The sequence below is a fragment of the Heptranchias perlo genome, chromosome 2 (assembly GCF_035084215.1).
Source record: "Heptranchias perlo isolate sHepPer1 chromosome 2, sHepPer1.hap1, whole genome shotgun sequence".
Classification (NCBI taxonomy): domain Eukaryota; kingdom Metazoa; phylum Chordata; class Chondrichthyes; order Hexanchiformes; family Hexanchidae; genus Heptranchias; species Heptranchias perlo.
In genome coordinates, this window is record NC_090326.1 from 171,250,669 (window position 1) to 171,264,059 (window position 13,391).

The window sequence follows — 13,391 nt, forward strand, 5'->3', positions numbered from 1 at the left end:
TGAGCAGTGCGGTGTGCAGTGCGGTGAGCTGTGCGGCGAGCAGTGCGGCGAGCTGTGCGGTGAGCAGCGGGTGAGCCGTGCGGTGAGCAGTGCGGTGAGCAGCGCAGTGAGCTGTGCAGTGAGCTGTGCAGTGAGCTAAGCAGTGAGCGCTCTGCTCTGGTGATCTGTGTACAGGGAGCTGACTAGTGCTGGGTGCTGGGAGGCAGCGCGGTTTTAGGGGGTTCAACTCCGACCGTGCCCCTGGGGAGTGGTCTCTTGAATGAGATACCTGCACCCAGCCAGAGCAGGTGGAATCCGTACCCCAGTGACAGTCAGCACCATAGTGGGAGAGGAGCCCAACAATTAGAACAGACATACCAGGGATGAGGGACTTCAGTTATGTGGAGAGACTGGAGAAGCTGGGATTGTTCTCCTTGGAACAGAGAAGGTTGAGGGGAGATTTGATCGAGGTATTCAAAATCATGAACGGTTTTGACAGAGTAAATAAGGAGAAACTGTTTCCAGTGACAGGAGGGTCGGAGGACACAGATTTAAGGTGATTGGCAAAAGAACCAGAGGGGAGATGAGGAGAATTTTTTTAAGCAGCGAGTTGTTCTGATCTGGAATTCACTGCCTGAAAGGGCGGTGGGAGCAGATTCAATAATAACTTTCAAAAGGGAATTGGAGAAATACTTGAAAGGGAAAAATTTGCAGGGCTACGGGGAAAGAGCAGGGGAATGGGACTAATTGGATAGCTCTTTCAAAGAGCCAGCACAGGCACGATGGGCTGAATGGCCTCCTCCTGTGCTGTATCATTCTACTGCTGCCCAGCACAGCTAAAGCATTCAAATTGGATCAATTCCTGATTGATGAGAGCGAGAGAGAGAGAGAGAGAGAGAGACGTGGGTCGCAGGTGGGAGAAGGGTGTGGTGAGATCGAGTCCCAGATCCGGGGATGAGCAGCGGAGGGGGGATCCAGTAGACTGAGTGTCCTGCTCTGTCTCTCCGACATTCTTGCTTTCTATTTTCCCCACAGGTGTCCGAACTGGACTCAAAAAATGGAGTGGCTTCTGACGAAATGGGGAAAGTGATCCGTCTGCGTCACCAGCTGACGATGACCGAGTGCACAGACGCTCACGGCAACACCCCTCTATCAGAGGCCTCTGGTGGTGGGCATCCCCAGGCCATCACCTTCTTGATTAAGAACGGAGCTAACCCAAACTCAAAGGTATCAGGCGGTTCGTGAAGGAGCAAGCTCGGGTCATGTGTTTGGGGAGTGGGTGTCCCAACATGACCTTTCACCTCTCACCCTGCAATGTAAGTTCATGGAGCAGGCGTCACTCTTCAACAGAGAGAGCGAGAGAGAGAGACAGACAGGATTCTGCTGTGTAGTCACTTAAACTGCGGCCCATGTGCATTCTGTGTCCATGATTTTTTTTTTATTCGTTCACGGGATGCGGGTGTCGCTGGCGAGGCCGGCATTTATTGCCCATCCCTAATTGCCCTTGAGAAGGTGGTGGTGAGCCGCCTTCTTGAACCGCTGCAGTCCGTGTGGTGACGGTTCTCCCACAGTGCTGTTAGGAAGGGAGTTCCAGGATTTTGACCCAGCGACGATGAAAGAACGGCGATATATTTCCAAGTCGGGATGGAGTGTGACTTGGAGGGGAACGTGCAGGTGGTGTTGTTCCCATGTGCCTGCTGCCCTTGTCCTTCTAGGTGGTAGAGGTCACGGGTTTGGGAGGTGCTGTAGTGCATCCTGTGGATGGTACACACTGCAGCCATGGTGCGCCGATGGTGAAGGGAGTGAATGTTTAGGGTGGTGGATGGGGTGCCAATCAAGCGGGCTGCTTTGTCCTGGATGGTGTTGAGCTTCTTGAGTGTTGTTGGAGCTGCACTCATCCAGGCAAGTGGAGAGTATTCCATCACACTCCTGACTTGTGCTTTGTAGATGGTGGAAAGGCTTTGGGGAGTCAGGAGGTGAGTCACTCGCCGCAGAATACCCAGCCTCTGACCTGCTCTTGTAGCCACAGTATTTATATGGCTCGTCCAGTTAAGTTTCTGGTCAATGGTGACCCCCAGGATGTTGATGGTGGGGGATTCGGTGATGGTAACGCCGTTGAATGTCAAGGGGAGGTGGTTAGAATCTATCGACAACACTTTCCATCACTTTACTGATGATTGAGAGTAGACTGATGGGGCGGTAATTGGCCGGATTGGTTTTGTCCTGCTTTTTGTGGACAGGACATACCTGGGCAATTTTCCACATTGTCGGGTAGATGCCAGTGTTGTAGCTGTACTGGAACAGCTTGGCGAGAGGCGCAGCTAGTTCTGGAGCATGTGTTGTGGCAACTGGGCTCAGTGGTCAGTTGGGGCCCATTGGTTGAACTCTCACCTTTGAGTCAGAAGGTTGTGGGTTAAAGCCCACAATTTGAGCATTTAACAACAACTTGTACATCGTAAAACTCCTCAGGGCTCTTCACAGGAGCGTTATCAGGCAAAATCTGACACCGAGCCACATAAGGAGATATTAGGACAGGTGACCAAAAACTCGGTCAAAGAGGTAGGTTTTAAGCAGCGTCATAAAGGAGGAGAGAGAGGTAGAGAGGTTTATGGAAGGAATTTGATGGAGGTATTCAAAATCATGAAGGGTCTAGACAGGATAGAGAGAGTGAAACTGTTCCCATTGGTGGAAGGGTCAAGAACCAGAGGACACAGATTTAAGGTGATTGATAAAAGAACCAAAGCTGACATGAGGAAAAACTTTTTTACACAGCGAGTGTTTAGGATCTGGAATGCACTGCCCGAGGGGGTGGTGGAGGCAGATTCAATCATGGCCTTCAAAAGGGAACTGGATAAGTACTTGAAGGGAAAAAATTTGTAGGGCTACGGGGATAGGGCGGGGGAGTGGGACTAGCTGGATTGCTCTTGCATAGAGCCGGCACGGACTCGATGGGCTGAATGGCCTCCTTCCGTGCTGTAACCATTCTATGATTCTATGTTCTTTCTCTGTGCAGTGTATCTGTATGTGTGTATTCTCTGTGTCCAGAATATCTGGGTATAAGAACATAAGAAATAGGAGCAGGAGTGGGCCAATGTGTTGGAGTGTGTCATTTCCTCTCTGACTGATGCCTTTGTTCTGCTTTCTGCCGTCAGGGTGCTTATGGAAGAACCCCGTTGTACAGAGCAGCCTTTGGGGGCCACCTGGCAGCCCTTGAAATGCTGTTACAGTACGGAGCAGACCCTCGCATCTACGCAGAGGATGGCATCACGCCCGAAGAGGTAACCGTGCAAAATCACGCTGAGACCGTCAGCGTCCTGGTTCGAAACATTGGGGCGAGGGGGCCGGATCGGGCATGAGGTGAACTTGAACTGTTGACATTCAGGACCTGGGCTCAAACTCAGCTCACCCGATGGGTCGAACATCTCGTGTGGTAATCTGGAGAGATCAGGCTGTGGGAAGGCGGAGCTGTGACTCCTCACACCCCTGGGTAAGGGCAGGGGAAGTGGAATATATCAGGCAAGAGCCTTAGAGAGAGGAGGGCAAGGAACGAGGTGCCATTACCGGTGTTGCACTTGCCAGTTACTATAAAATACACCCACTTCCTCATACATAACTCGTGTCTGTGTTGAACTTTTAACTTGTATTTTGTATCGGTAGGAACAAAGTTTAAGATGTTAAATTATAATTTAATTTAATTTTAATTTAACTTCTTTAACCAGAGTGGTTAGAAGGAGTAGTTGAGGTGAATACATTTAAGGGGAAGCTCGATAAACACACGAGGGAGAAAGGAATAGAAGGATATCCTGATAGGGTGAGATTGAATAGGAGGGAGGAGGCTCGTGTGGAGCATAAACACCAGCATGGACCAGTTGGGCCGAATGGCCTGTTTCCGTGCTCTACATTATATGTAACTCTCTGTAACACATACAACATTCACTATTGTACAATACGTTGTAATAGACGATCTCCCAAAACACAACCCGCCCCCCAGTGGAAATGTACTCTATGTATTTTTCCACAGAATGCCATGAGCTCAGGCCCGATAGTTGCTCGGGGTTTCTACAAGGAGCGAGTTTCAGTGATCAACACAATGGGTCGTACGAGGTGAAACCCCTTTCATCAGCTCAGAGCCATCTCTTCAATTACAAACATCTCAGCCATTGTCAAAGGTCGACATTCAATATTGATCATGTGATCTAATGTAATTATGAGAGATGCAGCCCCGTCTGGTGCTTTTGCACAGGAAGTCCCATAACATCTGGACAGGTGTAGTTCCATAGTATCTTGACAGAGGTAGTCCCTTAACACCTGGAAAGCTGTAGTCTGAGAGCACCTGGACAGGGGTAGACCCATAACACCTGGACAGGGATAGTCCCATAACACCTGGACAGGAGTAGGCCTATAACACCTGGACAGGTGTACTCTCATAGCAACTGGACAGGTCCAGTCCCATAGCACCTGGACAGGGATAATCCCACAACACCTGGACAGGGGTAGTCCAATAACACCTGGACAGGGATAGTCCCATAACACCTGGACAGGGATAGTCCCATAGCACCTGGACAGGGATAGTCCCATAACACCTGGACAGGGATAGTCCCATAACACCTGGACAGGGATAGTCCCATAGCACCTGGACAGGGATAGTCCCATAGCACCTGGACAGGGGTAGTCCCATAGCACCTGGACAGGGGTAGTCCCATAGCACCTGGACAGGGGTAGTCCCATTGCACCTGGACAGGGGTAGTCCCATAGCACCTGGACAGGGGTAGTCCCACAGTACCAGGACAGTGGTAGTCCGATAGCACCTGGACAGGGATAGTCCCACAGCACCTGGACAGGGGAAGTCCCATTGCATCTGGACAGGGGTAGTCCCATAGCACCTGGACAGGGGTAGTCCCATTGCACCTGGACAGGGGTAGTCCCATAGCACCTGGACAGGGGTAGTCCCATAACACCTGGACAGGGGTAGTCCCATTGCACCTGGACAGGGATAGTCCCATAGCATCTGGACAGGGATAGTCCCATAACACCTGGACAGGGGTAGTCCCATAGCACCTGGACAGGGGTAGTCCCATAACACCTGGACAGGGATAGTCCCATAACACCTGGACAGGGGTAGTCCCATAACACCTGGACAGGGATAGTCCCATAACACCTGGACAGGGATAGTCCCATAACACCTGGACAGGGGTAGTCCCATAGCACCTGGACAGGGGTAGTCCCATTGCACCTGGACAGGGGTAGTCCCATAGCACCTGGACAGGGGTAGTCCCATAACACCTGGACAGGGATAGTCCCATAACACCTGGACAGGGGTAGTCCCATAGCACCTGGACAGGGGTAGTCCCATTGCACCTGGACAGGGGTAGTCCCATAGCACCTGGACAGGGGTAGTCCCATAACACCTGGACAGGGATAGTCCCATAACACCTGGACAGGGGTAGTCCCATAGCACCTGGACAGGGGTAGTCCCATTGCACCTGGACAGGGGTAGTCCCATAGCACCTGGACAGGGGTAGTCCCATAACACCTGGACAGGGATAGTCCCATAACACCTGGACAGGGATAGTCCCATAGCACCTGGACAGGGGTAGTCCCATAGCACCTGGACAGGGGTAGTCCCATTGCACCTGGACAGGGATAGTCCCATTGCACCTGGACAGGGGTAGTCCCATAACACCTGGACAGGGGTAGTCCCATAGCACCTGGACAGGGGTAGTCCCATTGCACCTGGACGGGGGTAGTCCCATAACACCTGGACAGGGATAGTCCCATTGCACCTGGACAGGTGTACTCTCATAGTAACTGGACAGGTCCAGTCATAGAGTCATAGAGTCATAGAGTTATACAGCACGGATAGAGGCCCTTCGGCCCATCGTGTCCGCGCCGGCCATCAGCCCTGTCTACTCTAATCCCATATTCCAGCATTTGGTCCGTAGCCTTGTATGCTATGGCATTTCAAGTGCTCATCCAAATGCTTCTTGAATGTTGTGAGGGTTCCTGCCTCCACAACCCTTTCAGGCAGTGAGTTCCAGACTCCAACCACCCTCTGGGTGAAAAAGTTCTTTCTCAAATCCCCTCTAAACCTCCCGCCTTTTACCTTGAATCTATGTCCCCTTGTTCTAGAACCCTCAACGAAGGGAAAAAGCTCCTTAGTATCCATCCTATCTGTGCCCCTCATAGTTTTGTACGCCTCAATCATATCCCATAGCACCTGGACAGGGGTAGGCCTACAGTACCTGGACAGGGCTAGTCCCACTGCACCTGGACATCGGTAGTCCAATAGCACCTGGACAGGTGTAGTCTCATAAAACCTGGACAGGTGTAGTCTGATTACACCTTGGCAAGGTTAGTCCCATAACCCCTGGACAGGTGTAGTCCCAGATCACCTGGATAAGGTTAGTCCAACAGCACCTGGGCAGGGGTAGTCCCATAGCACTGGGACAGTTGTAGTCTCATAACACCTGGACAGGGTCGTCCCATAGCTCCTGGAAAAGTGTAGTCAAATAACACCTGGACAGGGATAGTCCCATAGCTCCTGGACAGGGATAGTCCCATAACACCTGGACAGGGATAGTCCCATAACACCTGGACAGGGGTAGTCCCATAACACCTGGACAGGGATAGTCCCATAACACCTGGACAGGGGTAGTCCCATAACACCTGGACAGGGATAGTCCCATAACACCTGGACAGGGGTAGTCCCATAACACCTGGACAGGGGTAGTCCCATAACACCTGGACAGGGGTAGTCCCATAACACCTGGACAGGGGTAGTCCCATAGCACCTGGACAGGGATAGTCCCATAACACCTGGACAGGTGTAGTCCCATAACACCCTATGTTTAGAGAGAAAGTGAGTGCGTCTTTATTATTTTATATATCGAGGGGGGTCGAGGAATGCATGTTTCACTGGGTAGACTGTTTACTGTTCATTTATCTGTCTTATGTAAATGAAACAACTAATTGGTTAAAAGCCTAAACCTTGGTCTGAGTACAAATACTGTCTGCTTTTGAAGAGAGGAGAATCAGGTGGTGATATGGGATACATTCCAGTACAGAGTACGGATGCTCTGTTACGATCCCTGGGACTCACTGTCACTTACCGAGATAGTGGGTGAATTAAGGCACGCTCCGGATCATAGGGGATGCAAGGCCCGATTACGGGAGTGGTTGATGACATTGAACCTAGGATTATATCCAACGTAAAAACCCCCAAAATTGGCACTAGCCGGAGGTTTGCCTGGGAGCAGGGGGTGACCCTTTTATCCAATGCTTATGGGAGTTTTCTCAACTCCTCTGTCTGCAGGCCACCTTGTGTGAGATGAATTTGGGCAGCTTCGGCTGCATGGATTTAATTCAGCACCAAGGGGCCGACATTCGGGGTCTCTGGAACAGCAGCAGAGAGAAGTGGGATTTCCAGCAGCCTGTAGGCACCAATCCCATGCCAGAGGGTGGGCGTATGGCCCTGTATGTCCCACCGCCACAGCGCAGGAGGCCTGGGGGCCTCCCAGTGGACCATCTGCACAACTGTTTTGCTGCCCGGGGACGTACCGGCCGTCCCTGGGATCGAACACCTACTCCCTCAGGCCCTTTCAAGCCCCTGGAAGGCCCATAAGGTGCAGGTGCAGCTTCTATAGGGCCTATCAGGTGCAGGATATCCCAAGAAAGCCCAAGAACTTCCCCCAGACACACCCTCTTGCTGCTGGGATATCCCCTCCCTCCTCTCTACACCAGCGCTGTATCCAGGGCAAGGGTGCAATTTTGGGCCGTAATTGTCTTACACCAAGAGGCCAGGGGAAGGGGGACCAGTCACACTGGTGCGTTAGGAGGTGGGAGCGCATTGTTGGGATGAAGAGGAGGAAGTTTCATGTTGCTCCTCTCCTCTGCTGGTGGCTGAGGAGACCGTGTAGAGCTGTTTCGGGTCATCCCTGGGCTGCAGAAGTTTGTACCAGGAAGTTTTGGGGCCATATATACAACAACTTGCATTTATTTCATGCCTTTAACGTAGTAAAACATCCCAGGGTGCTTCACAGGAGCGATTATCAGACAAAAACGGAGACCGATTCAAAGAAGGAGATATTAGGAGGGGTGAGCAAAAGTTTGGTCAAAGAGGCAGGTTTTAAGGAGCGTCTTAAAGGAGGAGAGAGAGGCGGAGAGGTTTAGGGAGGGAACTCCAGAGCTTAGGGCCTAGATGGTTGTTCCTGTTAATTCCCCAATATCTCCAGTGTTGATACTATCAGATCTCGGGGTTCTGATTGAGGATTTACCCATCAATGAGGCAACAGCACTAAGAACTGCTGCTTCCAAACCTCTGGGACCACAACATGCAAACAGGACAAATCCACCAGTAATAAGAATAGAAGTGGATAGCCTGGGCTTTGAGGGCCAAATTACCAGAGATGGGGGGTGGCGGGGGGGTGGGGGGCTGCAGATGGCCCAGGGCTGCAGTTTTGGAGGGAGCTTTATTCTGCTTCTAACCCACGTCAGGCCTGGGAGTGCTTGTTGCTGCTAAACTGCTTGAAAGGTCTTACAAAGGGAATGTGTTTCAGCAGCATCTCTGTGGACATGGCAGTGGTGGGGTGGGGGGTGGAGACAGGGGGGCGGGGAGTCTTGATGCATGTTTCACATCTGTCTTACCTCTCGTGGCTGTGAGCAGATAGCATCCACGGACGATATCGCAAAGATCCTTCACGATTGGGACATCAGCACGACGGTGGCCCTGGCCGAAAAGATGGAGGCAGAGAGACAGCGGAGGGCAGTGGCCGAGAAAAAACAGAATCAGGAGGAAACCAACAGGTCAGAAGGTGCCCCAGCAGGTCACAGGATGTTGGGCTGTGGGCAGTGGAATAACAAGCACATAGCAGCCCAGGCAAACCTTGGGCAGCAGTTCCCCCCAGCGGAGTGGCTGCTAAATCCACTGCCAACCGCAGAGTTGAGATACACAGAGCAGGGAAGGCTCCAACATCAGTCCTGGGTCTCTCCTGAGTTCAATTGGGGTGGGGTGGGGTGGTGTGTGGAGGTGTGGTGCTGTAGCTGGAGGAGTTACCTGGCCTCAGTGCCCCTACATGAGGCAGGGGGAGAATTAGCCAGGGTTTGAGCTCCAAATCAGTATCGAGGGACTCCTGCTCGAAAGACTGTATGTGTGAGATTGTGTGATTGTGTATGTGAGAAATAGTGTGTATGAGATTGTGTGTGTGTGGTGATTGTGTGTATTTACATGTGTGTTTGTATGAGATTACGTGTGTGATTGTATGTGTGTGTGTTTCTGTATTTTAGTGTGTGTGATTCTGTGTGTTTCTGTGTAAGACCATAAGAGATAGGAGCAGGAGTAGGCCATTCGGCCCCTTGAGCCTGCACCACCATTTAATGAGATCATCCTGACTCTTTGTTTTCTGTTAGTTAGCCAATCCCCTAACCATGCCAGTATATTACCCCCAACACCATGAGCTCTTATTGGATCTCTAGACCAATATGTTGAGGAACCAACTAGAGAACAGGCGTTCCTAGACTGGGTATTGTGCAATGAGAAAGATTAATTAACAATCTTGTTATGCGGGGTCCCTTAGGGAAGAGCGACCATAACATGATAGAATTCCTCATTAAGATGGAGAGTGAAGTAGTTGAATCTAAAACTAGAGTCCTGAATCTAAATAAAGGAAATTACGAAAGTATGAGGTGTGAGTTGGCTATGATAGATCGGGGAACTTTACTAAAAGGGATGATGGTGGATAGGCAATGGCTAATATTTAAAGAACGTGTGCAGGAATTACAATTATTCATTCCTGTCTGGCGTAAAAATAAAACAGGAAAGGTGGCTCAACCGTGGCTTACAAAAGAAATTAGGGATAGTATTAGATCCAAAGAGGAGACATATAAAATTGCCAGAAAAAGCGGCAAGCCTGAGGATTGGGAGCAGTTCAGAATTCAGCAAAGGAGGACAAAGAGATTGATTAAGAGGGAAAAAATAGAGGATGAGAGTAAACTAGCAGGGAACATAAAAACTGATTGTAAAAGCTTCTATAAATATGGTAAGAGAAAAAGATTAGTGAAGACAAATGTAGGTCCCTTACAGTCAGAAATGGGGGTAATTATAATGGGGAACAAAGAAATGGCAGAACAATTAAACACATACTTTGGTTCTGTCTTCACAAAGGAGGACACAAATAACCTCCCAGAAATGTTAGGGAACCAAGGGTCTAGTGAGAGGGAGGAACTGAAGGAAACCAGTATTAGTAAAAAAATAGTGCTAAGGAAATTAATGGGGCTAAAGGCTGACAAATCCCCAGGGCCTGATAATCTACATCCCAGAGTACTAAAGGAAGTGGCCCTGGAAATAGTGGATGCATTGGTGATCATCTTCCAAAATTCTATAGACTCTGGAACAGTTCCTACAGATTGGAGGGTGGCAAATGTAACCCCACTATTTAAAAAAGGAGGGAGAGAAAAAACAGGGAATTACAGACCAGTTAGCCTAACATCAGTAGTGGGGAAAATGCTAGAGTCCATTCTAAAAGATGTGCTAGCAGAACACTTGGAGGGCATTAACGGGATTGGACAAAGTCAGCATGGGTTTATGAAAGGGAAATCATGCTTAACAAATCTACTGGAGTTTTTTGAGGATGTAACTAGTAGAATAGATAGAGGAGAACCAGTGGATGTGGTGTATTTGGATTTTCAGAAGGCTTTTGATAAGGTCCCACACAAGAGGTTAGTGTGCAAAATTAAAGCACATGGGATTGGGGGGAATATATTGGCATGGATTGAGAATTGGTTGACAGACAGGAAACAGAGAGTAGGAATAAACGGGTCTTTTTCCGGGGTGGCAGGCAGTGACTAGTGGGGTACCGCAGGGATCAGTGCTTGGGCCCCAGCTATTCACAATATATATCAATGATTTGGATGAGTGAACTAAATGTAACATTTCCAAGTTTGCAGACGACACAAAGCTGGGGTGGAATGTGAGCTGTGAGAAGGATGCAAAGAGGCTCCAATGTGATTTAGACAAGTTGGGTGAGTGGGCAAGAACATGGCAGATGCAGTATAATGTGGATAAATGTGAGGTTATCCACTTTGGTTGTAAAAACAGAAAGACAGATTATTATCTGAATGGTGATAGATTGGGAAAAGGGGAGGTGCAACGAGACCTGGGTGTCCTTGTACACCAGTCGCTGAAAGCGAGCATTCAGGTGCAGCAAGCAGTTAGGAAGGCGAATGGTATGTTGGCCTTCATTGCAAGAGGATTTGAGTACAGGAACAGGGATGTCTTACTGCAGTTATACAGGGCCTTGGTGAGACCACATCTGGAGTATTATGTGCAGTTTTGGTCTCCTTATCTAAGGAAGGATGTGCTTGCCATGGAGGGAGTGCAACGAAGGTTTACCAGACTGATTCCTGGGATGGCAGGACTGACGTATGAGGAGAGATTGGGTCGACTAGGCCTATATTCACTAGAGTTTAGAAGAATGAGAGGTGATCTCATCGAAACATATAAAATTCTAACAGGACTAGACAGACTGGATGCAGGGAGGATGTTCCCGATGGCTGGGGAGTCCAGAACCAGGGGTCACAGTCTCAGGATACGGGGTATGCCATTTAGAACAGAGATGAGGAGACATTTCTTCACTCAGAGGGTGGTGAACCTGTGGAATTCTCTACCATAGAAGGCAGTGGAGGCCAAGTCATTAAATATATTCAAGAAGGAGATAGATATATTTCTTAATGCTAAAGGGATCAAGGGATATGGGGAAAAAGCGGGAACAGGGTACTGAGTTAGACGATCAGCCATGATCATTTTGAATGGCGGAGCAGGCCCGAAGGGCCGAATGGCCTACTCTTGCTCCTATTTTCCGTGATTCTATTATCTTGTGCTTTTATGTGGCACCTTATCGAATGCCTTTTGGAAATCCAAATATACTGCATCTATTGGTTCCCCTTTATCCACCCTGCCCGTTACTTGCTCAAAGAACTCTAATAAATTTGTCAGACACGATTTCCCCTTCATAAAACCATGTTGACTCTCCTTGATTGTATTATGAGTCTCCAAATGTCCTGCTACTACTTCCTTAAGAATGGATTCTGGCATTTTCCCAATGACAGATATTAGGCTAAGTGGTCTAAAGTTACCTGCTTTCTGTCTCACTCTCTTCTTGAATAGGGGTGTATTTATGCATGTGTGTGAGATTATCTGTGTGATTGTATGCGTGTGTGTTTCTGTGTTTTTATATAGGTGTGTGTGTGAGATTGTGTGTGTTTCTGTGTTTTTATATATGTGTGTGTGTGAGATTGTGTGTGTTTCTGTGTTTTTATATATGTGTGTGTGTGAGATTGTGTGTGTTTCTGTGTTTTTATATATGTGTGTGTGTGAGATTGTGTGTGTTTCTGTGTTTTTATATATGTGTGTGTGTGAGATTGTGTGTGTTTCTGTGTTTTTATATATGTGTGTGTGTGAGACTGTGTGTGTTTCTGTGTTTTTATATGTGTGTGTGTGAGATTGTGTGTGTTTCTGTGTTTTTATATATGTGTGTGTGTGAGATTGTGTGTGTTTCTGTGTATTTATATATATGTGTGTGTGAGATTGTGTGTGTTTCTGTGTATTTATATATGTGTGTGTGTGAGATTGTGTGTGTTTCTGTTTATTTATATTTCTATGTGTGTGTGTGAGATTGTGTGTGTTTCTGTGTATTTATATTTCTATGTGTGTGTGTGAGATTGTGTGTGTTTCTGTGTATTTATATTTCTGTGTGTGTGTGTGAGATTGTGTGTGTTTCTGTGTATTTATATTTCTATGTGTGTGTGAGATTGTGTGTGTTTCTGTGTATTTATATTTCTATGTGTGTGTGTGAGATTGTGTGTGTTTCTGTGTATTTATATTTCTGTGTGTGTGTGTGAGATTGTGTGTGTTTCTGTGTATTTATATTTCTATGTGTGTGTGTGAGATTGTGTGTGTTTCTGTGTATTTATATTTCTGTGTGTGTGTGAGATTGTGTGTGTTTCTGTGTATTTATATTTCTGTGTGTGTGTGAGATTGTGTGTGTTTCTGTGTATTTATATTTCTGTGTGTGTGTGTAAGATTGTGTGTGTTTCTGTGTATTTATATTTCTGTGTGTGTGTGTAAGATTGTGTGTGTTTCTGTGTATTTATATTTCTGTGTGTGTGTGTAAGATTGTGTGTGTTTCTGTGTATTTATATTTCTATGTGTGTGTGAGATTGTGTGTGTTTCTGTGTATTTATATTTCTGTGTGTGTGTGAGATTGTGTGTGTTTCTGTGTATTTATATTTCTGTGTGTGTGTAAGATTGTGTGTGTTTCTGTGTATTTATATTTCTGTGTGTGTGTGAGATTGTGTGTGTTTCTGTGTATTTATATTTCTGTGTGTGTGTGAGATTGTGTGTGTTTCTGTGTATTTAT

At 48.0% G+C, this 13,391-nt stretch overlaps 1 protein-coding gene across 1 annotated transcript in view; it reads left to right on the forward strand.

Moving 5' to 3' along the window:
* The window catches only part of LOC137332653 (IQ motif and ankyrin repeat domain-containing protein 1-like), an 84,673-nt gene that overhangs the window by 19,990 nt on the left and 51,292 nt on the right, over positions 1–13,391 (forward strand). The window contains exons 4-6 of the mRNA XM_067996607.1: positions 1,015–1,206; positions 3,132–3,257; positions 8,642–8,781. Coding sequence (XP_067852708.1) covers positions 1,015–1,206; positions 3,132–3,257; positions 8,642–8,781 — 458 coding nt within the window. The remainder of the gene's footprint in view (positions 1–1,014; positions 1,207–3,131; positions 3,258–8,641; positions 8,782–13,391) is intronic.